The sequence below is a fragment of the Xenopus laevis genome, chromosome 9_10S (assembly GCF_017654675.1).
Source record: "Xenopus laevis strain J_2021 chromosome 9_10S, Xenopus_laevis_v10.1, whole genome shotgun sequence".
Lineage (NCBI taxonomy): Eukaryota > Metazoa > Chordata > Amphibia > Anura > Pipidae > Xenopus > Xenopus laevis.
The window spans coordinates 78256018-78283215 of NC_054388.1; the positions used below are offsets into that span (position 1 = coordinate 78256018).

The 27198-nt window shown below is 37.9% G+C and overlaps 1 protein-coding gene across 1 annotated transcript in view; it reads right to left on the reverse strand.

Annotated features, from left to right (window-relative positions):
* The window catches only part of satb2.S (SATB homeobox 2 S homeolog), a 104543-nt gene that overhangs the window by 19407 nt on the left and 57938 nt on the right, over positions 1 to 27198 (reverse strand). Inside the window, 3 exon segments of the mRNA NM_001280619.1 lie at positions 3483 to 3680; positions 18219 to 18383; positions 21052 to 21264. Coding sequence (NP_001267548.1) covers positions 3483 to 3680; positions 18219 to 18383; positions 21052 to 21264 — 576 coding nt within the window.

Sequence of the window (27198 nt, forward strand, 5' to 3'; positions counted from 1 at the left end):
TTTGTTTTAATGCTTAATCAGTGGCCAACCTTATTTTACCCTTATTAATAACAGTCATGATGCAGTATGTTTGACCTGTGGCATTTGCCCATGCATTTATCATATTGTATATTACTGAAGTGCTGTACAGTACACACTCACTTCCTGGTTATAATGCAGCTGGATACCTAAAGTGTCTAATATAGCAGAGGAGGGGGTGTTAAAGTAAACAATAGAGGACATGCAGGTGCTGTCACATTCTACAAATTCCACAGTCATTACCATATTTAAAGGCCCTGATTGGCAGCATATCACAGAAGATGGTTGAGGGGGTGTGCTGGGGCCTTGATAACATATCTTGTATTTATCATCTTATTCACGATAGCTGTCACATGTGCACTCTCACCTGATCAACTGCAAAAGATAGCCGTGATACAAAGAGACAGTACTTAGTCAAGGTAATAATCCCTGCCTTTTTAACCACTTGTAAACTCATTTACCCAAAAAACACCTACATACACTGTATAAGCAGTAAAATCACTGATTGTAATGGCTCAGATGGGATACACCCTCTCCCCTTATCATTTTACTTTCCAGAATTGCCTACATCAAATTCTATGACACTACAAAAGGCACGTGTAGCATATAATAAATGTACAAGATGCTCCTATAGAGAACTGTTACCTATATACAACCTGACTGGTTGTTTGGCAGTCTCAGTCTCATTAGCCCGGTCATAGCACCCAGCCTCAGGAGGAAAACTATATATATATATATATATATATATATATATATATATATATATATATATATATATATATATATATATATATATATATATATTATTCTTATATTGTATTTGAATACAACAATATGGTAATATTTGTTATATGCAGAGAATGTTTTGAGCATGATGCAAATGTTTAAATCACATCAAGGTGGTCATTGGATAACTGAACTTGACTGATCCATGATGATCCTTCAGAACGATCTTTTGTAGGCCACTTACATACAGTGATGCTTGGTCTATTTAAACTGGTCGCAATAAAAAAATGCAAAAAATATACAGACGAGTAAAATTGGCCACCTTCAACGTAATGTAGTAATGGTGAGCCTTGCCAATTTATTATTTGCCATTTTTCAAAGCAGGGGATGACAGGGCTGGTATGTGGTCTGCACCTTTACTGGCTTGCAGACTAAACAAGCTAAGTGGCACATTAACACTAAAGCGAGGAATTCATGTGACCTACTGTATAGCACTCTCCACTTCTTCACTAGGTTAGTTGCCTGGCTGGCAACTTGCAGTAGACACTACATAGTGGGTGCCAGGCGGCAGTTATACTGAAATTCTAGGGGAAATATTTTACTTTGGGTAAAAAAAAATAAATAAATAAAACTTTTTTTTGACATGCAAGAAGTAATGAAGAATGTGTAGGAATTCATAGACAGTACTAGTGACTTGACCTTTTTAAACATGGAATACTGGCCTCAGCAGACCTGGTGGTTTGAGTTTCCCATCCTATATAAACGCTTCCCCCTCAGGCATGCAGAAATTTGCAAATAATGTCATATTCTTGGGCAATAAAATATTAAAGCTCTGTTAGATCAGTGTAATTAAAGAGAATCATAGGTTAATTATAAGCAGGATTTTTGTTTCATGTGCCTACTTTTAAAGAGACAGTTATGTGAGCCTAGCAGTGTGTATATGATACATGAGTGGGTGAACCTATGGTGCATCACTTAGCAGAAGAAATAGAGAAAGCTCCTCATATGTGATATATATGATAAATGTGTGATGATAAAGACAGCAGACCCAGCAGATTCTAGGAGGGGAATAGGCTTCAGATATGTCAACCAACCCCATGTTATTAGGGAAATAGTGATACAGTCCTGGATTTTTAAACCTTCCTCCTCTTCCCTATTTCTCCTCTTCTTTCTAAATGGTAATGTGAAATATAGTCTTGAAATTCCCATTTCATTATCCTTGGAATTATGGAATGCCCAGGAGGGATGTTACAGTTTCCTAGACCATCCTTGTGATGGTTTAGGCCCTAAAAGGTGTTGTCTTTCCAGTTCTGGGCCCATGTTCTAGTTAGACTGTCTCTACAAGCACTTAAGTAGCAAGTTCAACTAGAATTGAAAAATATATGGTGCAAGTGCTGTTGGTATCGAAGGAAATCTCAGGTCTACTGAATGCCTGAACTTGCAAGCAATGTAGCAAATCCCAACAACATGTACATATACAAAAGCATGAATGTTCTATGCACCCAATGACCTACGGTATGGTCATAGACTTTACTTGATGTAAAGGAAATATAAACAAAATATAAATCCTCCTTACAAATCGGGTATCATTTTCCTTTGAATCGCTCTTGGCTTTGTTAAGAAATTCCACCTAAGTACAAGGCAGGTTTTAGTCTGGTGTCAGTCAAAAAAACGTGTTTATCAAGAATTCTGCAATTCATATAACTTGATTGAAATTCAATAGCAAATTCAGTTGTACAATATTATACATTGTTTTACATTTGTACATACATTTATTCTTAGTATGTCAAAATGATTGCCAACAAATCTGAAACTTTGTTTTTTTTACAGCAGTGACAATAACTTATTTTGATAGAAAAGAGTTTAAATGACATGTATGTTGTATGAGTTTTGCCTTATCTACTTTTTAGAGATATATCTACTCCAGCAATAAGGCTTATTACAGATAAACCCAGAGGCAGGTCTTATGAGCCTATGAAAAAGCCAGGACAAGGCTCTCCAGTGAAAAGTATATGAGATATGAGGCTGAAAAGGCCTCAGAAGTAATTGGAGAGAAAGTCTCTGAGGTGCTGAGGAGTTATCAACAGACCGGGTAACCAACTTGCCAGTATCTTACTGGCCCAGCCAATAAAAATAATGCTTTATGCCAGAAGAACAATTATAGATATTAGAAAGCCAGACATTTCAGGAAAATGTGGCAACCTAATCAAAATATCTGTCAAAGCTTTGATCTGGCATGATATTCTGCTATGGTCATTTAACCCTACAGTGTAGAAGAGATAAGTCATTTATTGCAAAGGGATCGGCATAACAGGGCTCCCTACCATTGCTGGGTTGTTAAAGGTACATATGAATCCAGTATTGCTGTGTATAGCTTGTGGTGGACATTATTGAAGCCAATGAAAATCCATACTAATGCCAGGACAACACACCATTACTTATCCTAGATCACTTCCTATTTCAATGTGGAATGGGAGCCAAGAGGAATGCTTGGGATATAAGCATATGTCCTGCTGCACAATTAGAATCCATGATCTACAGTAGCACAGATGATTTGTTGCTCTTTTTTAAGATGGTTTGTGACTTTCTTTTATCAAGTTAATATGACAATAAAAGATAAAGCTTTTGTACACACACACACAAAAATAATTCTTGTTATTGTATTTGCACATTTATCCATAGTGCTGCTGTCTGCCCAGTCAAGACTGCATGAATGCTGGTCACAGTTGGTTACTAACCTGCACTGGCTCAGGGGTAAGCTGTACCACATGCTGGAGTCGCTCGCTGTGATGATGCCTTGACTCCTCTTCATACACGGCATCTCGTTCATGTTGAGGCAGCGCCAGAAATCGTCGTATTGTGCACAAGTTCTCCCATAGAGTGCGGTTCTCAGGACTGGGGTTTTCCTTCCATCGGAGGAGTTCGCAGAGCCATCCCTACAGACCATAGTTAAACAGAATTTTACTAAATGCATCTGTTAAACAAACTGTAAAGACCATAAAGCGGAAACAACTATCTAGCTTATAATTTGTAAATCGCAAAACATAATGGAAGTTTACATTGCATACACAGAAGATCCACAAACCTGACAACTCTAGGCATCTCACAGGACACTGTAATCTTGGGTCCAGCTTTTATACAAGAAACCAAGTGCACGGGTTTGGGTCAACAATGTGCCATCAGTCCCCTTTGAACTACAGAGCCCACTCTCCCCACTACTATTTGCACTGCCTATAGAGCCACTCTCCACAAGGCTGAGTCACTCCTACGACAGATATAGGAAAATGTAGCATTATATGCAGACAATGTTCTACTCTTCCTTGCAGACTCTGGATCCTCACTGACAGCAGCGCTAGATGTAACTGAAAGGTTTGACTCTGTAAGTGGGTTACACATAAAAAAATCGAAATCAGTCCTGTTCCCCCTAAGCAACCCCGCGACACACGCAGGAAATCTAGCTCTTAACTTGGTCACCAAATTTGAGAACCTAGGAATCATAATTACTGCACATTCTGTAAACATAGTCTACAGAGTCTGGATCCAATCCAAAAGCGTTGCTCCAACTACCTCTGACCCTATGGTGGAGGATCAATTCATATAAAAAAATGTATTGGAATTGGTGTTGGAATGGTTCTGTGTGTACAGATCAATAACAATGAAGACATTACATGGATCTTTATGATCTAAGTGTTGTTAGACTGTGGCAACAGAGGTCATGCTTAAGGACATGACAGACCCTTTTTATGATTCTAATTGCATTTATAAAAAAAATTGTATGAAAATGCTTCAATAGGAAATAATTCTACTGTAAACTTTAAAGGATCTGGTTAGCCAACCAGAATACATTGACACCGAAGTTACATACAGATGAAGCCACTTGTATTTGTGAGTTAAATGCATCATGACTCAGAGTTAATTAAATAAACTGTGTTATCTAAAGTCATCTTAACCCATTTAATGCATTTAACCTTTTCATTAGCATACCAAAGCACCATTGTTCACAATGGTGAATGCTTTAATTAGATGGGATGTTGTGACGCAGTTTTCTGTGTTAAATGAGATAAATGGGATATCAGTTATTCTGTGTCAAACAGACAAACCAAAGTGGCTGCATCTGTAGTTAAATTGGGTTGAAAAAAGACAAAGTCCATCAAGTTCAACCCCTCCAAATGAAAACCCAGCATCCATACATACACCCCTCCCTACTTTTAATTAAATTCTATATACCCATACCTATACTAACTATAGAGCTTAGTATCACAATAGTCTTTGATATTATGTCTGTCCAAAAAATCATCCAAGCCATTCTTAAAGGCATTAACTGAATCAGCCATCACAACATCACCCGGCAGTGCATTCCACAACCTCACTGTCCTGACTGTGAAGAACCCTCTACGTTGCTTCAAATGAAAGTTCTTTTCTTCTAGTCTAAAGGGGTGGCCTCTGGTACGGTGATCCACTTTATGGGTAAAAAGGTCCCCTGCCATTTGTCTATAATGTCCTCTAATGTACTTGTAAAGTGTAATCATGTCCCCTCGCAAGCGCCTTTTTTCCAGAGAAAACAACCCCAACCTTGACAGTCTACCCTCACAATTTAAGTCTTCCGTCCCTCTAACCAATTTAGTTGCACTTAGTCTCTGCACTCTCTCCAGCTCATTTATATCCCTCTTAAGGACTGGAGTCCAAAACTGAACTGCATACGCCAGATGAGGCCTTACCAGGGACCTATAAAGAGGCATAAATATGTTTTCATCCCTTAATTAGTTAATGCCCTTTTTTATGCAAGACAGAACTTTATTTGCTTTAGTAGCCACAGAATGACACTGCCAGAATTAGACAACGTGTTATCTACAAAGACCCCTAGATCCTTCTCATTTAAGGAAACTCCCAACACACTGCCATTTAGTGTATAACTTGCATTTATATTATTTTTACCAAAGTGCATAACCTGCATTTATCAACATTGAACCTCATTTTCCAGTTTGCTGCCCAGTTTTCCAGTTTAGACAAATCACTCTGCAAAGTGGCAGCATCCTGCATGGAACCTATAGTTCTGCACAATTTAGTATCATCTGCAAAAATAGAAACAGTACTTTCAATGCCCACCTCCAGATCATTAATAAACAAGTTGAAAAGCAAGGGACCTAGTACAGAGCCCTGCGTTACTCCACTAACAACACTGGTCCAATTAGAAAATGTTCCATTTTAATGGCCGTCACTTCCATTTTTACTGCTGTAGGCTAACTATGTATCCTATGTTTTGTAAAACACAATAAAAAATTATTGAAGTAAAAAAAAAAAAAAAAGAAAATGTTCCATTTACCACCACTCTTTCTAGTCTATCTTTTAGCCAGTTCTCTATCCAGGTACAAATACTATGTTCCATAGTGTTTTGATTACCTAAAGGGGTATAAGACCCTTGGAACATTCACCTGCTGAATGCACCCAATGCTACTCCATGGTCTGTAGATCCCTGGCTGTACCTCCTGACTGGAAAGGATCTCCATCACACGAGCCCTAGGATCTGAGGGACCCGAGGATCTGCGATCTTTCTCCAAAAAACAAGACTACAATTTGAGGGGGCCATGTTGAGGAATATAGCAGGATGAAATACACTGGATGAAAAAATTGTTGGTGACTGAGAATGCTGGTGTTTTGGGACAATAATAAGGTATCTTTGGATAAAGTTTAGCAACAAAAGCATATGGTCGCTAAAAAAAATGGGCAACTATCCATTTCTTTTTTGTTAAAGGGAATAACTGTGTGTGTTCAAGATTTTTTTATTGGTAAACCACACATAACACCCTCCATTAAGTTTCCATTTCATATTTTTGACTTAGTGAAGCAAATAAATTGCATCAAAGTCTGTGTATTGCATATAAGACAATTAACTCTTCAACCTCTAATGCCCTCACTTACTCCCATTCTCCTCCACTTTCCCGTGTTCTCTCCCTTAACATAAATAAATAGGGGGGAATGCAAGATTTGATTATCTTCGCTATATCGGCCAAGGCAGAAACACCAGCTGTTCTTATTGTGCTTCGTCTTCCTCATGGCCCCGATGTTAATAACCTGATCATTCCATTTTCTCCTTCAACTGCCGGCTGCAAAGCACAGAGCAGAGAGAGAGAATGAGCTCCTGCCCATCTGTAGCAGCTGTAGGCACTGAACTGTGAAGGCACTGGGGATTTATCGGGTAATCTGTAACACAAGACTGCCTTGTTTTTACAAGAGAAAGGCCACATTTGCACAGACCTGTTCTATTCTTGCAATAAAGTGGAAGAAAGAATGGACGAAAGGGAGATTTTGTCAGGATTTTTTCATAGGGGCAGGCTAAAGCACATCATAATGCAGAAGTTAAAAGGGGACATGCCCACTTTATAAATAGTTTGAATCTTCCTTTCATTCCATCTTAAGGATAAAGAAAATAATAAGGAATCTGTGTTTTTTAATATAAGCACTTAATTATATCACTAGGGGCTACTACAATATACTGTATTGCTCCCTATTGACTAAGCTTTTTTCAGACTTCAGCAAACATCATTACCAACAGTGAGCAGAAAAAGCTTTTCTGTTCTATGGAAAATTCTGCCTCTGCTGGGGAAAGCAGTATAGCAACTCCCACGATTGTGAATAGATAGAAATATTAAGAGAAGCACTAACCTGTATACCCGCCAGAGACATAAAATGAAATATGGAATAGGTGGAAGGTAAAGACTGCTTCTAAATACTAATGGGGAAATGTAATACAAAAAATAATTGAATATAGTGTTTTGCTCAGTGTATGTAACAAAATATCCTACCGAAAAAGTTGTTGTTGTACCAAAGGAATATGCTATCTCTGTCAATCAGGTCTAAAATAGCTATATACAGAATGCAGTATACTATATTTATTTATGTATTTTCTCTTTTACAGCTACTATAAAGTGTATGTCTTTCTGTTTATCAGTGTGGTAATTACCATGCAAATTATTATTAAAGTTGTTGGTCATTATTAATAACTGCAATGGGAAGGCCCTTGACTAGCCCAAAGAAATGCTAGTCAAATTTGGTATTTTATAGTTTTATGTAACAAGGGCCACCTGCACCAGTTCTCAAGCACTATGTCACACCTACACCTACACTTGCAGCAGCAATTAAAACACACCCAAAGTGCCATTACAGTCCAACCAAGCACAGCACTAGCAGACATGTCAACTTTCCTGTATTTTCTAGAGTTTCCCAGGTACAATGGGTGCATCGTGGGGTGGATCAGACCATAAAAAATATCCTCAGGTTGATGTTTCAGCACTAAGATTTTTAGGGCTCTAAGCTGTGGTATCCACCTGAAAAAATAAAATTTTTTACAGTCTAGTGCCCTATCTGGTGTACTCTAAAACCAGCCCTGTATGGACTTTCCTGCAGAGAAGAAAGGTACCTCTGTCTCTTGCGTTAAGTAAAGTAAAGTAAATTGAGAAAGTTGCTTACACAGATCACACTGCCATCTGTACTGATACAATGTGTGGTCACTCTTCACAAACAGGGGGCAATCATTTTGCAATATGACCCAGCCCCCCATGAAAATTGCATCTAGAACCCACAGGCAGAACTATTAGCATACAGGAGTGCTGAAAGGTTCCCCTGACATGGCCCTTGCTGAACATGCAAGTCAGTAGTGCCAAGGTGCTAGGGTGCTTGTTACTTATTTCCTACTTATAACAGGTTTTAAGACATGGCTTACACTTAATTTGCTCTTAGGACCCTTAAGGCACAACTCTTTGGACTGTGTATCTGCTTACAGCATGACACTCTTGCACCAGCCAGCATTGTACTCTGCTCCTTTTGCTGGATTATTAAAGTGGCACAAGTCATAGAGTGCAGATACAATTAGACAAATACGGCACATGAAACAAGAATCTAAAGCTGGCAATACACTATAAGATCCACTCGTTTGGCGACATCACCAAACGAGTGGATCTTTCCCCAATATGTCCACCAACGGCAGGGCTATATCCTGAACGTTCGGCCCGATCAGAATACAAGAGGAGCAATGGGCTCTGACAGGTCGATCGCCTAAAAATTAAACCTTCCTGATCGATATTGTGGCCAGATATTAATCGGGAAGACCCGTCAGAAGCCCTCATACACAGGCAGATAAGCTGCCGCATTGGTCTAAAGGACCGATATCGGCAGCTTTAATCTGCCCGTGTATAACCACCTTAAGAATCACAATTTTGCACCCTTTAGCACCTCTGCATTGTGTCTAGCCCTTCGTACTAAGGCCTTTTGCATCCCGCTCTTTTGTAAAGGCTGCATGATAGCTGGTTAATTATAATATGATATTGTTTTGACATGACATACATGATATTTTGCGTAACATGTCAAATCTTAAAACCAGTTGTACTTCAGTGTCTGTGTTTGTTTCGGATTCTTAAATATACTGTATGTTCCTCTTTCTTATCTCAGCATGGAGCTTTACCTAAATAGTGATGGGCGAATAAATTTGCCAGACACGAATTTACAGCAAATTTCCACGTTTCACCGCCAGCACTAGTACACATTAAACAGTACATCTGAAAAGATGGGTGTACAAGAGATTTATTGAAGCCACATTTACTGAAATTATAATTTTCATTTTCTATTTTAAGCCTACTTGGCACCCAGTACCATGGATATATTTTACTCACCTCTCTAGCAGGCAGTTGGTTAATGGCTACATGCACAGGATATCTACTTGTCAGAACATGCAGGTCTCGATACTTCCCAAACAGCTGCACAAGACTATGTCTGGATTGCAATACCAGGGAAATCAACTATGTTATGAACAGTAGGGGCCTGCCATCTTGACCCCCCGATAAGAAAATGTACTTAGCCAATGATTTCTCAACACACACCTCCTGCCACCATATATTAACCACAGCAAGTCCTGAATGAATCCCAGCTTCAGCCATATTGCTCCAAGGGTACCCAGATGCCAAAATAATTAGCTTATGCATGTATCAGTTGCTTGTGCAATGTTTATAAATAATAACCAACCCGCAGAGCAGAAACATTTTCATGAGCTAATATTAGCAATAATTTGCACGGTAATTGGGTGGGTGATAAATCTGCCATATGGACTGGCAGAGAGATTCACGGATGAAAAGAGATAGAGCAGACAAATGGGAATGCTTGGGTGAGATATATGCAGTTTTTTGTGCTGTATAAATATACAGTATACGGATACAATAAACTGTATTTATGACTATTAAATGAATATGTTTTTGCATAGCTGCTTATGCTATTAAAACAGATTTGAAAATTCCATTACTATGAGTTACCTTTCAAAGATTACATTTCATATAGCTAGATGTTAAGTGATGCTTGGTGTGTTTGACTATGTTGCTAAACAATATTTTCCCGGTATCCTTCAGAAGTCTTCAAGAGTTACTACAGAGAGCACATTCCTGCAGTTACAGGGAGTACTTTAGCATGACAGCAAAGAACAATGACTTGTTCTATTGTGGGCTGTTATGGTAGTTATTATCCCTGGGGGTAGTGCAGGCACAGGGGGCACTGCACCAAAAAAGTGTACACGCAAAGTTTGCATCATCTAAGACAGGGCAGTCATACTGTATAGTACTAGGAGGCCTGAACAAAATGCTATGGATCATCTTACATATTGCTCCCCCCACTCAACTGCAAACCTAATATTACATGGTAAAATAAATGGAGAGCATTAAGGTATTGCTCTGCACTGTTGTTACAGCTCCATTGCATTCTGGGCCACAGGGACAACTTTCAAAGTTGTGCAGTTGTTGTAGCCCCCTCATTGTGCTTTTGGGGTTAGCATCTCGTTTTATTTTGCCATGGGATTGGGGGTGGGGGGAGCACGATTAGATCTAGTTACCTTCATAAAAGAATTGCCATTCCCAGATGTTACACATCAGCAACCCTCATAGATTTCATTAGTTTCACCCTCTTAAATACCATAAGTCTTCAGCTCTTAAAAAGAATTAGCAGGTTGAGAGCTATGCAGAAACTCATAAATCTGCTTGGTGTGATCTTAAAAAGGAGACTAGCAAGTGACAGCAAGATAAGAGAGAGAGGAACGTGAAATATGTCAAGTTAAACATATTTACTTTGCCTCTGTGGCATAACATATGAGCTGTGTTTCAACTTGACACTTTGGTATGTCTCACCTTGAAAAAGGTTTATCACTGCAAAATGTTTGTCTAATTTTGCAAAAAAAAAAAAAAAGATGTATTCAGGATCCTTTAAAGTAAAGGTAAAAAAAAAAAGATTAACCTTCCCAAACTCTCATCCCTTTGTGCCTGTCCAGTTGGGTGTTCTGAGTACTGTGGCTTTCAATACACTGACAACTCTCACACAGCTTTTACAAAGCAGTCTGAATGTAGGAGCCGCTTCTAAAGAGTTCATAAAGGAAGTGTTCATGGTACCTTGTTAACTGGCCGGTTGATTGTAGCTTCCCTGGACCCATCAGGCAAAGAATGAAGTGATGTCAGAATGCTATGTATATCACATTATACACTACTGTATATGAGCTGCAATATATAAACAGCAGTTTATGCTATATGTACATCTATATAGTATTTCCAGCCCAGGAATGGCCAATTAAAAGATTTCCTAGATGACACATCAAATGGAAAAGCTGTGACATGGTACCCTTATACGGGGGCTGGGTTGTTTTGTCTTCGATGGAAGTTAAGCACATGTAAATTTCCCCATCCTTCATATCTGTTCCTGCACTAGTAATCCCTTTGTTTGAGGAGCAACCTGCTGGCAAAGGTTGGTGCTTAAATTTCATGTTGAAGGGATTTCTACACTCTACTGGCCTAAGTATAAAAAGTCATTACATGCTGAAAAAGAAGTAGCACAACGTCTCAGTGTAGGGCAGTGGTATTTGAAATGATTCAATTCAAGCCCCCCTTGTAGGTCCAATCTTTATTCAGGGAACCAAGCTCATGAGATATTAAAAAAAAAAAACATGGATGTATCAGTCATTCAGCCAGCCAATGGACAGCAAATAGGTTTTAATCCACAACATTCACCGTAGCTGACCTTCACATTGGGTTAAACATGTATGTAAGAGAGTGAATATGTATTTTTTCCCAAATCTCCTCCTAACATAGCCCTCCTGTCACTGGTCCAAACCCCAGGTCCCCCCGGAATAGTCAGACCCACAGTTTGGTAAGCACTACTGTAGTATAAATGCTACTGCGACATGCGTTAAAGTAACAGTAACACCAAAAAAATGAAAGTGTTTTTAAATAATGAAAATATCATCTAGTGCTGCGCAGCACTGGTAAAACAGATGTGTTTGCTTCAGAAACACTACTATAGTTCATATAAACAAGCTGCTGAGTAGCAATGGTGGAAATTGAAAAAAGGCTATATGGCACAGGATAAATAGTGGATAACAGATAACACCATTATGTTCCACAGAGCTTATCTGCTGTGTAACCTGAGCCTTTTCTACTTTGAATGGTTGCCCCCATTGCTACACAGAAGCTTATTTATATAAACAATAGTAGTGTTTCTGTTTCTGAAGCAAACACAACGGGGCAAATTTACATAAGGTCGAATATCGAGGGTTAATTAACCCTCGATATTCGACTGTTGAAGTTAAATCCTTCGACTTCGAATATCAAAGTCGAAGGATTTAGCGCTATTCGATCGACCGAAAAATCGATTAAATCCTTTGAATTGTTTAATCCATCGATTTTTGTTTGACCAAGAAAAGCTACCAAAGCCTATGGGGACCTTCTCCATAGGCTAACATTGACTTCGGTAGCTTTTAGGTGGTGAACTAGGGGGTAAATTTTTTTCTTAAAGAGACAGTACTTCGACTATCGAATGGTCGAATAGTCAAACGATTTTTAGTTTGAATCATTCAATTCGAAGTCAAAGGTCGAAGTAGCCCATTCGATGGTCGAAGTAGCCTCCTTCATTCGAGCTAAGTAAATGGGCCCCAACAGTTTTACCAGTGCAGGGCAACACTGCATTATATTTTTATTACTTTAAAACAATTACATTTTTTGATGTTACTGGTCCTTCAAATGCATTATTTGACTAGACAGGATTGCAACTATTGACATATGATAGTATATCAAGCAAACATGCACTCGTTTACCTGGCACACAACTGTTGTTTTAAAAAGAATTCCAAACAGATACAAAATAATGTCTTGTGTATGTTGTATCTGAATGCAGTAACCTTTACACAGGTTATTCAATATTAACTCATAATTGTCCCTCTGCTGCTACAGGAATTCAAAAAGTTATTGAGTCAACATGAGTTGGGTATACATAACATTCATTTTCAACACAGGGGCATCTTGTTTTGACGCATATGAGATTTACTTTTCATCCTGCAATAATATGTGAGTGTGTTTCAAACAGGTACTTTGACTAGGAAACCTATGTTTGCTTCAGGAAATTGACTGTGGCTATTAGGAAATCATCAGAGAGGGGTAATATGTCAGAAAGCAGGGGTACAACCATATGAAAGGATTCTTGCAGGCCAAAACTTTCACTGGTAGCTGGTCCTGGTACTTTACATGGAGTTAAAGGAAGCAGTTGTTGGTCTGTGGCAAATACTTCTATGCCAAGTCTGTGACCCACAGCTCTTGCTAAGGCGGCCCATAAAACTGTCCATTACATTCTGCACAACTTTGATACTCACATAAGGGGGAACAGAGGGAAAACAAGGGCACGTTTGCAAAACCAATTGTGCCGTTTTTCACATTTACTGCACGTTTTCCACATATGTCATTTATTACAGAGTGGAAAACCGTTAAATGCACAGTAGTTTTGCCAAGTAGCATTATGCATTTAGCAGCTTTGGCCATTTAACAGTTCCAGCCCTCATTATATTCTGCCATGTGTTATATAGGAGGATTTCTGAGAGGATTCATTTAACAGTTTTAGTAGGTGCCTGGTGGTTTTCGCTACAATGCATTTCATGGCAAAGTAGAGGACTGAAGGGGCCTGTGTATGAGGAGGTTGAAAAAGTCTCTCTATCAATGCATCGGCCTCTATTAATGATTAGTGCAATATTGCAGCAAGACAAATATGTCAGGATTATTAAAACAATGTCATTAAGTAAAAATGAAAATACAGTTGGGCTCCTGCGTCTGTAGTATCATTTATTGAGTGCTTCAATCATGTGACTTCTGTGGCTCCCAATAGATAATGTTTGTGGCTTGTGTTGGTGGACTATCTGCTTCACTCCAGATTATAACAGGCCTTTATTACAAGCCACCCAGAACCCTATAATGGTATGCACCTAAACTTTATTTCTACCCAGTATTATGCCCGTAAAGGCTAAAAGCACACAATGGTTTCTCTACTGTTGAAAAACTACAGAGGAGAAAACACTAATACTGGTCTGAATCTTGCAATCACTGTAAGTGACTTAAATGGTATCCACCTGTCATGGAATACTTTTAGATTTAGATGCACCAAAATCAACCATTTTTTATGACCAAATCCACCCTGTCTGCACAGTCACAGTCTCTTGCCATTAAAGTCAATAGCTGTCTGCACATGCTGTTCAGATTGGACTTCAAAAAAGTGCAAAATCCACTGCTCTAAGAAATCCTCTCATCCACTGTTCTAAAACATCCTTCATCTGCCTCCTTCTGGGAATTCTACCTTCGATAACAAGGCTGGAGTTGAAGTATACTGGATCTCACAGCCAGAACTCCCATTCAAATATATATATATAGTCTATTTGGAAAGAAATTCTGGGACCAGCACTACCCTTTGTGTAATTTTATTTCACACACATCTCATACAACTCCGACGTTTCGGTCCTCTATGGGACCTTTTCCTTGAAAAAGGTCCCAAAGAGGACTGAAACGTCGGAATTGTATGAGATGTGTGAAATAAAATTACACAAAGGGTAGTGCTGGTCCTGGAATTTCTTTCCAAATAGACTGTATGAATTAAGCTTGACCGTGCAGGTATTCTATTAGATATATATATACATATATACTGTATATACACACATACCACTACAAACCTATCTATACAGTCACATATATATATAAAAATATATAAATATATATATATATATATATATATATATATATATATATATATATATATATATATATATATATACTAACTGTAGATTCTGAGATGAGATTTTTTTTCTTTGGATTTATGCTTAAAAATGCATTCTGTTCTACTTCATATTGCCTGTTTGGTTTCCTGCGTATAGTCTGGTTGGTATAGAAGAAATGTGTAGAAAAGATATTTCTGAAAATATAAAAAAAAAATGTTAATGCAAAGAGAACCCTGAAAGCACCGAGCAAGTCTCAGGCTTGGCTGGCTTTATAAATGTATCTTTGTTGTCTGGCTCTCATTATCAAACCACTTGGCTCAGATACCTCTAACATAATTCATCTTAAGCCCTATAAACAGCATCCGTGTGTTCAATACCTTATTTAGAAGATTCCTTTAAGTGAGCTTTATTTTCTCTTATTAAACTCACACAATAATGGTAACCTCACCCAAAAATGCTGGTCATTAACTGCAAAACCCATGAAACGTCTGCATGACTTATATCTCCCTAATGGGATGTTAGGAGTTTTTTTTTGTCCAAGTGTCTGTGAAAGTTTCCTTATTAGACAGGCATGGGACTATCTGTGATAATTCAAAACAGGCGCATGTATTATTTATGGTGGCATATTCCATGACCAATCAGGTGTACGTTTCTCATCACCATGTGCACAGACTGCATAGTTCTCATGGGTAGCAAATCCTCCGAATTCTATTAACATCAGCTGGAACATTAAATGTTCTGTTTTTATGGCCAGAATTTTGCACAGACCGAAGCTACAGCTCTCCAATGAAACTACAAATCCCAGGATCCTCTTGCCAGCTGAGAAGGCAGAAAGTTTGCAGTCGACAGCTAGAACACCAACGTTTACCTCTCCTTGAACTAATAATTTTATACAATAATAAATATATATATATTATATAACAATAATAGCATACATTTCGTGGAAAAATGAGAAGCATTTCAGTAGAACTAAATGGGTGGAGAGCCAGAATATAAAACAAAAGGGGATACAGAAGTTGTAATTAAACTGAAGTATACATGCAAACATTTTCTGCTAAAGTTATGGCATTTACTATTAACTAATATGTAAAGTCAAATAAAATTGCTAAGCACACAAATAAACACAAAATTGAGTGTTCACTCTATTCACAATGATATTTGTGTCTATACATAACAATGTGCCCATTATGAATTATGTGCAATCTCACTAACTGTGCCATAGGGAACCCTAGAATTACCACCAGCATGGACTTGCCAGTTATTCCAGCAACATCCTTCTCTGACCCAAGCCAACAAAAATGGATGTAAATACCATTATAAACAGTGAAAACTCACTTCATGTTTATAAAGAAAAAAAAACTACTTTCCTGTTTCAGACACGTGACAGACTTATCTGGTTATGTGAGTAGTGGAACTATTACACAGCCCCGTGAGAGAGCTGGGGAAGGGAGAACATAATTGTTTAGCTGTTCTTGGCAGTTTAAGGTTCCCTAATAGCCGCTTGCTGAAAAAATCATTTTTTCTGATTATGTCATAAGGCAAATATGTATAAAATATCTTCGAGCAGTTACGATGTGTGAAACAGACAGTGCTATTTTACACAAGATAAAATGCCATGGTTTTATCTGTACTTTTTCCTACTCTCACAGAAAGGAGGAACATGCAAGCATAGAGAAATGCACTTATAAATTTGAATAAATCAGTCCATGTGTGCTCTCTGACATTTAGTAAAAGTATATCTGGTATATTCCTATGTTGCTTATAACATGCATAAACACATATATGCATGCAATGTGCCCGTTACCTCAGCCAGCTGGGAAAGTTAACCTTTGTCAAAGGGCAACTACAAACAGCAATGAGAATGACAATGGTGGCATAGCTTTAATCTATCAAGCTGCACAGGAGAATCAGAGAACTTGTTAATGGTGCAGCCATGTCTGTGTTAAAATATTCATTACATTATAGCTTTCTGTAAAGGAGGGTTATGTAAAACAGAAGCCAGTTAGTCTGAAACCATAAAAATGAAATCACACATGCCATTTTGCTGAAATGCAGGCCAAAAGCAAATTCTATTTCTGCTAAGCTGCCCTTGCTTGAATAGAAACAAATTTTTACTGAATGTTTGCGACTTGTAACAGATCCAGTTAGGACAAACCTGACAAAAATCCATGGGTATGTCCCAACAAATTATGAGGTGCATTTTGGGAGATTGCATGGTTGCATATAATAATCTTTTAAGCTGCAGCTCTCTATGATCTTGCCACACTGTGTGGTCAGCAAACATGTGGTGTGGCAAATAATATAGGGAGACCAGGAAATACAGATATTTTATGCCTGTGCTGTACGTTCGGTGACACTAAAGTTTTTAAGGACAGCAAAAGTAAAACTCACTAGAGTGTACTAATTTGTATGGCACTCTAACCACATACCCTGTGCAAAAACTCGTCTGGGGGTACTTTCTGCAGACTGTACAGCCAATATCATTTTGCTTTCCTTTTCCAAGGCATGGCATCCCATATCTTAAATGAAGCTTGGCAAATCTGCACTACATGGTTTAAGATGTCCTGTACTTCTAAAGGGCACACACAGTGAACAACAGGGGATGATTGGTAACATTCAACAAAAGGTAGCTCAACATTCTGCAGAAATGCGAAAAGAAGAGTAGTGTCAGGCTAGGGAAGTGGGTTAGGAGTTAGTGCTAACAAGGGGTAGAATTGCCACCTGCTCTGTAAAAATGACGCTTGATGCCAGTGGTCTGGATGAAAATTAGGGATGCACCGAATCCACTATTTTGGATTCGGCCGAACCCCCGAATCCTTCGTGAAAGATTCGGCCGAATACCGAACCGAATCCGAATCCTAATTTGCATATGCAAATTAGGGGTGGGAAGGGGAAAACATTTTTTTACTTCCTTGTTTTCTGACAAAAAGTCACGTGATTTACCTCCCACCCCTAATTTGCATATGCAAATTAGGGTTCGGATTCGGTTCGGCCGGGCAGAAGGATTCGGCCGAATCTGAATCCTGCTGAAAAAGGCCGAATCCTGGCCGAATCCCGAACCGAATCCTGGATTCGGTGCATCCCTAATGAAAATATAGCAAGGATGGTATTTTTTTCCATAAAAGGTGGCTATACTGCAAGAGGGTTGTCTCACAGTGATTTGGAGCCTACAGTGATTTTTACTTTTATTGTCCTTTACATAGTACAAGCTGACACTGCCAGTAGTTGCTGAAGGGATTCTGAGAGTTATAATTCAACATCTGGATGGCATTTTGATAAGATCCAGGACAAACAAGGCAAAGCAATTGTATAATATATTATTATAATATAACTATATATCTGTTAAGCCTGAAATAACTAGCAGACCAAAAAACAACAGCACTTGCAGCAGATGTCAGAGAAAGATACCTTACAGTCAAACTCACCTGACTTTTATTAGCAGCTACTTTGGCAAAAAGAGCTTGGGACACCTTAGCCCGTTTCATCTCCTGCTGAATCTCATCATAAACAGCAGCTGTGATGTTGACATTGGAACTTTCTCCTTCTACTTTCACCTGAATGTCTGATGTTGGAGTGCTGGAGGTTTTCATCTGGAGGAGAGAGAGAGAATGGTAAATGGTTTGGATGAACCATCTGTGCAGGATTCAGCTTGGTCACTGCCAAAGAGAATTAGCTACAGTGGGACATTTCCTGTCCATGGCTGTAATAAGGTTAATTGTGATTGGGAATAACGGCCGCCGAACAACATTGAACGGCAGGAAGAGCAATTCTTCTCTGGGTATGTGTAGAGCTGCAACGGACAAGCAGTGCTTACAATAATTATGTGGGGAAGTGTCAAGAAACACAGAGATATATATATCCATAAGCTCACACTTTTTAAAGTAATAAAAATAAAATAATTTCTAGCAAAGAAAAGTTCAGACAGTTTGTGTGGCTTAATTTTAAAAGCTCTGGTTAGACAAAGGACAGCAGCCATTCAAAAGTAAGGTGCTATTTGTCTAGTCAACTACGACCAGAGAAAGCAAACATTTGGCCCCTTGGAATACTGGATCGGACTAAATTTTTCCCATGCTGCATTTACTTCTTAATTCCTTCTAGAGGGAATTAATGGGTTCTCAGATCTTCCAGGAGACAGTGTGTTAATATCCAGGTACACAATGACAGTATACATAACATTTACAGCTAATTTTTTCATTCTCATTGCTGGATGAGGGCCTGAGCACAGCAACCAATTCTCCCAGAAAAAATGAGAAAATGGGTACAGATCTCTAAATAATAAATGACTACTCAATTTAAGGCACTCCCTTATGTCCCTCTCATCCTTTATTAAACATGTATGTATGTATGTCATCTCAGCACATAGCTCTGGCTATGATTATCCTCATTATGCTAACTAGTTGGACAACCAGTTTCACCTAGGAAATCAGCAGAAATGAAAAGACATATATATATTCATTTTGCATCCAAGGCCCCAGGTTGCCTCTGATTTGCACCTTTAATTTTCTTTAACTGTTATTATTTTCTGTATTCTGCAGTAATAGTTTAATAGTTTTTTTCAACAGTTGACAAATAAAGGGCAATAGAAAAAAAACTGAGCGATACAATATGATCTGCCTCTTTATACAATGCTATTGACAAGCCCTCTGTTTGTGTCTATTGCAGAGAGGCTGTAACATTTTTTTTCGGTTAATTATATGAAAGCAAAGAAGTTTCCCATTAACTGATGAAAATATTTAGTCCTGTTTGAGGCTATATAAGTTCAGGGTTCCGAGGTATACAGATAGTGGATTTAGAGCTCTGGCTTCAGGACATAGATGTTTGAAATGTTTTGAAATTTCAGTTGTTATGCCCAGGATACACTTTTTTAAAAAAAAATAAAAATAAACCTTTCACTACATGCAGAGCCATTAACCTTTAGCATTTGCCTGACTATGGCAGAGAAAAATGTTAATGTGCTAAAATTCAGTGGAGGTTGAAGGAAACGCTTCATAACTTTCGCACATGTAAGTACAGTTAATGTCTATTATACTGGAGTCATTCACAAGTAAAAACAAAGGAACAATAAAGTTGAATCTAGGATGGGTCTTTTAAATTGAACAGCCTACCCTTAGAAATGTTAACATCCATCCATATTAAGCAAGCCTTTTTACACAATATGGTTGATGAGTTCAACTATAACTGCATCTATAGCCATGGTTCATTTTAATGCCTCATGGAAAGACTTCCAGGAAAGAACCTCCGATCAGAATAGTTGCTATGGGTTGGCTATTGCTCCTGAAGCTCCTGAATGAGTCTGTGTACACGGACCATGGTACTGTAACTCTGTGAGGGTTTTTCTTCTTCAGTGATTTGCATGATTGGGGTATGAAAAATTATATGTTCTCAGATAAAGCTGCCAGGTCCTTGTTTTGTTTTTCTGTGCAAGTAACTGCACAGTTGTTAAGGATACAGTAATATCTCTGTTAATTATGCAAGTGTTCGGAAGCCAAACCAGACTTGTGGCTGAACACTCCTCAAAACTTCTCATGAGAATGATGAGTGCAGCACAATTTACTAAGCAGACACATTTAAAATAGCATTTTCACTTTTATCTTAAAGGGGACCCGTCACCCAACAAAAATTATTAAAAATCCTATTTTATCACATTAGTCAAGCAAAATTAACTGAAATTACACTATATAAATTATTTGAATCTTGTTTCCTTCAGTCTGGGAATTCAAAATGATAGCAAACAGGCAGCAGCCATTTTGTGCACACTGTTATTAAGGCAAGCCTTGTATCATCTCAGAATCTTGTTTGTGCACCAGAATGGCAGACCTGATGTCCATCCCCATGCCCTGGCTACACAATTAAATGGTAAAGAGAACGGGGGAATGTGCGGAGAGCAGTGACATCTAAGAAGTGCTGAATGGAAAGTGAAAGTAATTGTCTGCCCCGCCTCTATGCCCATGGCATAGAGGAGGGGCAGACAATATTTGATTGACAGCTGAGATTTTTAAATGAGTTTACAACAGCTATGAATGCTTTAATAAAAAATAGAAATTGGATTTCATGTTTAATTTGAAAAGGACTATTATACAGATTTTTGTGTCTGGGTGACAGGTCCACTTTAATGAATACACTCTGAAATTGCTTATCTGAGTTGGGTTTATAACGTATTGCATCAGCAATTGGCATAAGTGCAATGGCAAAGTGCAATGACAAAAGATAAGTTTAGCAACATGATGGAAATGATAGAATGGTTAGATATGAAAGTACCTGTGGAACCCTAGATGAACTTGGGCTGTTAGATGATGTGGACAACAGGCTCACATTTGGGTTCATGCTTCTCTCCCTCTCATCCTGATAAATGCGGTCTCTTTCTGCTTCCGGAAGGTTCAGAAAGTTCTGCATGGCTCTTAGGTTTACTAGAAGAGACTGTGATGCTGTCCTGGGATCCTCTTCCTTCCGAAGGATTTCTGAGAGTAAGCCCTGGTCCAAAAGAGAGCAAAAAACAACTCTTTTTTCATTTGTAAGGCACAATGTAACACAAAGTAATGGCCTTCAGATAAAGTTAACAGACTCATATACATATATTCAGTCCTGTCACATATTATCATGATTATGAGTTGTTTAAATCATGATTTTATATTCTTTTCAAGAGAATAATGCAATTAATCAGTAACTAACGGCTATATGCCTCTTGCCCCTTCTGCTTCTTGCATCCATTGCCCTCTTAATTAATTTCCTTCAAATTAATTGAGTAGTTTGGCTTGTTGCCAGTCAAAAGCAAAACCTGATAGCCAGTACAAAGATTCTACATATAGGGCATTTATTTTAAAGAAATAGTTAGCGAAACACAGGCAAGGTACAAAAATTCATGCCAAAGGTGCCCTGAAACCATGACTACTAAACATATATCAGTTTATTTGAGGAATTATTCTCACATATATTCAATGGTGTAACTAGAGTGCGGCAGGCCCCCCTGCAAAAAAAACCTTCAGAGGGGCTTGGCACACTCCAATCCCCATCTTCCCGCCCACTGCCCACTTCCTGCCTCTGCCCCACCCACATCCTGCCTCCACCTCACCCATGCCCCACCCCAACTTGCCAATAAGAGAGTGGCTGGGGAGGAGAGGGTTTTCTTATTAGCTAAAGAGGAAGTAAGGCTTCAGGGCCTTACTGATGGTATAGCTGGGACACATTTCCTAAAGACCAAAACAAAAACAACAACTTAACATAATATCATTATAAAAGAATGAATATCTTAACCATATCGTAGCCAGTTTTACTCCCTACACTAGTTTCTAAAAGCGTTTACTAGACTGTACGCAGTTTTTGTATTCATGGCTTCACAGACGCTTTTTTAGCATATCAGAGACACCAAGGCTCATTTATAATTGCAGCTGCAAATGCAGTCACGCAATAATGGACGCACTTGTTTTGTATGTTCTTACTTTGGCCTGTTTCAGTAGGGCCAGTAGACTTGCATCTAAAGAATCACCACAGACAACTGCATCCAATTTGCAAAAATTTGCATAATATCGTGCCTTTTAATACATCAGGTACAATTGCGCCTAGTGCAGTCCTGACGTGGCTGCAATTACACTGGAACTGTGGGGGGAAACAATACATTATTGGTAATAAAACATGACAAATTTGCATGCACACTGAAGCTGCATTCCTAAATAAACTGTCCTATGTTTAACATGTTGATATATTGTGTTCATACACTCCCAAGTAGTGTCCTTGTACTCAATCCAAACTAAGATATAATTAATTAAATTATCTATAGAATTTTGGCTATAAAGTACTAAAGTATGTGGAATATTCGTATAGAGAAAATTATGTAAATTATGGGATGCAAAAGTGGCTTTTCTATCTTTGGCAGACCACAAGCCTGAACCTGGAGAAATTTCTCTTGGCAAAAATTAATTCTTATTCAAAACACACAGGATATTCTGTCGCCTGTGGTAAATCATGCTGCCACAGTTGTCAAAGAGTCACTATTTTCAAATAGTCTAAAGCTGGCCATAGATATTGAGATTTTTAAAAGATCAGATCCTGATCGTGAGACCACGATCTTCTCAGAACGATCGTACGAATTTACCATCAACTTAAAAGACCAATTTGCCAGGAAAACAAAGTGGAGCTGCCTGCTTGGCCCTGCAAACATAGATAGATTGTACTGGGACCGACAAAGATTTTTTGACCTGGCCGATCAATTTCCCGACAGATGTCGGCCGAAAAATCGTAAGATGTACGATCGTTTGAATACCACTAACCGCACGATAATTTCGAAGGATTGGTCGGGCTTCCCTAAAATCGGTCGTTCGGCAAGAAGAATCGTCGCGTCTATGGGGAGCTTTATTAGTGAATAATCAATCTATATTAAAGATGTGGGCAAGTCATTAGTATTAAAGCACTGACCACATAAGTTGCATGTTTCAGATGCCATAGCAGGAAGTCTTATTATAACAATGCATTGTACAGGAGAGTGACTTGAGACAATCTGCAATCAGTCTTTATTTTTATTGTATGTGGTTTTTAAATTATTTAGAATTCTGTTCCACAGCTCCCCAGTTTGAGATTTTAGCAGCTATGTGGTTGCTAGGGCCCACATTATCCTAGCAACTAGGCAGTGATTTGAATGACAGACTGGAATATGGATAGCAGAGGGTCCGAATAGTAATATAAGGTATAAAAACTCTTTACATCTGAAAGCTGGAAAGAGTCAGAAAAGAAAATGATGGCAAAAACTATAAAAAATAAAAAATGAGGGCCAATTAAAAAGTTGGCCAAATGGCTACTCTATAACATGCTAAAAGTTAACTTAAAGGTGAACCACCACTTTAAAACTAAGTGTAACGCTAAGGACTCTTAGCTCTTACGCACAGGCGTTTTTTCTGCGTTTTTAAAATGCATGCTGAGCATTTAAATATTGCATTTAAATGATTTTTTGACCCAACAAAGTGTTTTTTTATGTTCCAAACCTAATCCTCTGTTTTATTGATAGCTCAATGTGGGTCAAGAGCAAGAAAATGCAACATGCTGTAATGCAAATTGAGTAAAACGCAACTCTCAGGCAGAATATTATAGAATGAATGATCAAATGCTTTCTCAGCACTCAAACCTGCATTTTAATGTTAAATTCTTAAAAAGCCCTATAATACAAAAGACCATTGGGTGGTAGCGACCACCATACCACTTTCCAAACATGATACATGATACATTTACTAAGGGTCGAATGTTGAGGGTTAAATAACCCTCGATATTCGACCATCAAAGTAAAATCTTTCGACTTCGAATATCGAAGTCGGAGGATTGACTGCAAATACTTTGATCGAAAGATCGAAGAAAAAAATCGAACAATTCAAAGGATTTTAATCCATCGATCAAAGGATTTTCCTTCGATCAAAAAATTTTTGGAAAGCTTATGGGAAAGGTCCACATAGGCTAACATTGATGCTCGGTAGGTTTAAAGTGCCGAAGTAGGTAGTCGAAGTTTTTTTTAAAGAGACAGTACTTCGAATCGAATGGTCAAATAGTCAAATGATTTTTAGTTTGAACCGTTCGATTTGAAGTCGAAGGTCGAAATAGCCTATTCGATGGTCGAAGTACCCAAAAAAAACTTCGAAATTCGCAGTTTTTTTACTTCGAATCCTTCACTCGAGCTAATTAAATGTGCCCCTATATGTTTTCATCAATAAATACAACCACCTCTATTATATACAATATTTTCTACTGTATCTTTTTTGTCACCTGCAACTAATTAGCCACTCAATATGCAAAGCAACCTCCTTGAAGAAAAACAAATGGTCATAATTCTGTTTAATTGTAACCCAATGAGGCAGAATTTATTTTTTGAAGTGATAGAGACCAGGTGTGTGACAAGCCAATGTGTAGTTTCTGCCTGGGCTTAGAAATGATTGTAGCAGCATGGGCATGGACTCTATTATGCACAAAACTCCAAAATATGGGAGTGCCATTTCACAGAGGGTCATATTTAAGGAAACATTTCTAATTTATTTTTACAGATTTCCTTTTTCTCTGTGACATTAGCACTTGTGCTAAATCCTGCTAATCAAAAGAATCCTATTGTATTTTTAAAGGTTACATTGTTTCTAGTAGCCTTAGAGCTTCCAAATCACAAAAAAGACCCCTTATCCATAAAACCCCAGGTCCCAAGCATTCTAGATAATAGTTCCTGACCCAAATTTACTTAAGGAGCTTAGGCATTCTTACATATGAAGACCATTGCTGCCAAGTAAGTTCCAATAAGTTTATTTAAAAGGAGAACTAAAGCCTTACTAAAAAAGTAAGCTAGAAATGTTACATACTACGTATGTTTTGAACTTCTGTACCAGCCCAAGGCAACCACAGCCTTTTAGCAGTAAAAATATGTGCCTCCAAAGATGCTCAGTCACTCCCCAAATTATTTTCTGTTAATTCACTTCACGTGCTCTGTGCTGCTGTCACTTACTGAGCTTAGGGACTGACTCAAAATATACAGTACACATAGAATAGAAATGTCACAATATAAGGATGTTTAGTAATAAATACAGATTATTACTTCATGGCAGTGAAATTAGCATCAGAATAATAATCAGCCATGTAGCATCAGCTTATATTAAAGGCCAACCTCATTTTCTGCTTGATAATTTGTGCAATATTACATTGTCCCTTTCAATTGCAATTGCAGACTTTGCAAGGTTAGGTTTGCAAGCCCAAAAGTTGCAGGCCCAGAGATGAATGATGGGCCCAGAGAGATCATCAAAAAAAATCATATTAAATTCCAATTGCTTGTGGCTGAATTTTGAAAAAACGCAAACTTGAAAATGAATACATCTCACTCGTGGAGGCTTATTTATTAAAGGTCAGATGTATGTTCTTTTATATGTTTTGGAAACCATGACTAAACTCATATTCTCTAAAACCACGAATGACATGAAATTTATAATGAATATAAAAGTTAAAAATGGAAAAAAGCAGTGAATGATGCACTAAAAATAGGAATACCTTGATAAAATAAAAAAATTTGAGTTTTTGAACAATTCATAGCAAAAGAAAATCTAGAAATTTCTAAAAGTCCAATTGATGGTGCCAGTTGGCGAAGTTTGGCATTGGAGGTTTTCAAGGTTTTTACCGTTAATAAATCTCCAATTTCTAGGGCTTTTTAGAAATATAGGAAAACCACACATTTTTCAAGATTCCTGAAAAAAATCACCATTCAATTATTAATAAATTGGGCCCCTACTATAAAAATCTTTAAACAATGCATAGCTCCATTGTTTTTCTTATTTTTATCTATATTTGTACTGGAATATAGAATATGACTTAATATAACTCTGTTCCACAGTGAAACTAAAAAGCTAATTGAGAGGGAGGTAAAAATAATTCATGCTCCACTTGCCATGTTTAATACAATAACATTTTTTCTATAAAACCAGAAATGTCTGATGCTAAACCAAAGGGCTATTTAGCGTGCTTCTGCTGAAGATAAATAAACATTACTAAAGAAATGTCTCATATCTTATAGTACACTGAAACCGCTGGAGTACTCTTCCTGCTGTTCTGTATAAATTGTTGTCTTGCAACAAAATGTTGACAGCTTCAGTATTTTAACCTTGATTGTCAGACCTGTTGACAAACTGTTGAGTTCCTTGCCTGGTCAAACATACTGCCCGACTGCCTTTACTTCTGGTAGTATAGAGACTGGCTAGAAACCGTGATGAGGAAGACATTTTGACCATCCCCCTTCAATGAGTAATCTAGCCATAAATCATATATGTCAGGATTGAAGATTTCAACGTATTCTACAAAAGCTAATTTATTTTCAAGAGGTTGTCTAAATTCCCGCAATAATAATAACCAAACACAGAACCCACACGAAGCCCTGTAATTATGACAAGGTAGCTATAAACAAAGCATTGTCCCAGAAAGTCTTCTGAGCGCTGTTTAGTTCAATTAGCAAAGTTTGACATGAGCTTTAATTATGACGTATGGACTATGTGAGCAATAAAACAGACTAGTATATTCTAATGGATGTGGTGCAAGTGTCAGTCTTATACAGTATCTTATTGTATTTTGTTGTGGTTGATTATCAAAGTGTAAGGTGACTATTTAACAACTACACTTGTACATTGAGGGAAAAAAAGGATTACTGACCGTGACATAAATTATCTGACTGAACAGCTGGTGCTTATATTATTTCTGCAGGATTACAATGTTGAAACTAATATTATATAATCTACGTAAAATGTCTCAAATAGCATTGTGTTCCTAAAAACGTATGACTGTTACAAGTCATAGCTCAAGTGTAGCACAGATAAAAACATATAAAAGAAACCTTCTTGCTGAATCAGAAGTTGGGTTGTTAAGTTAAGTGGCAAATGAGATTCAGTGTTAGTTTATGTAAATTTATGC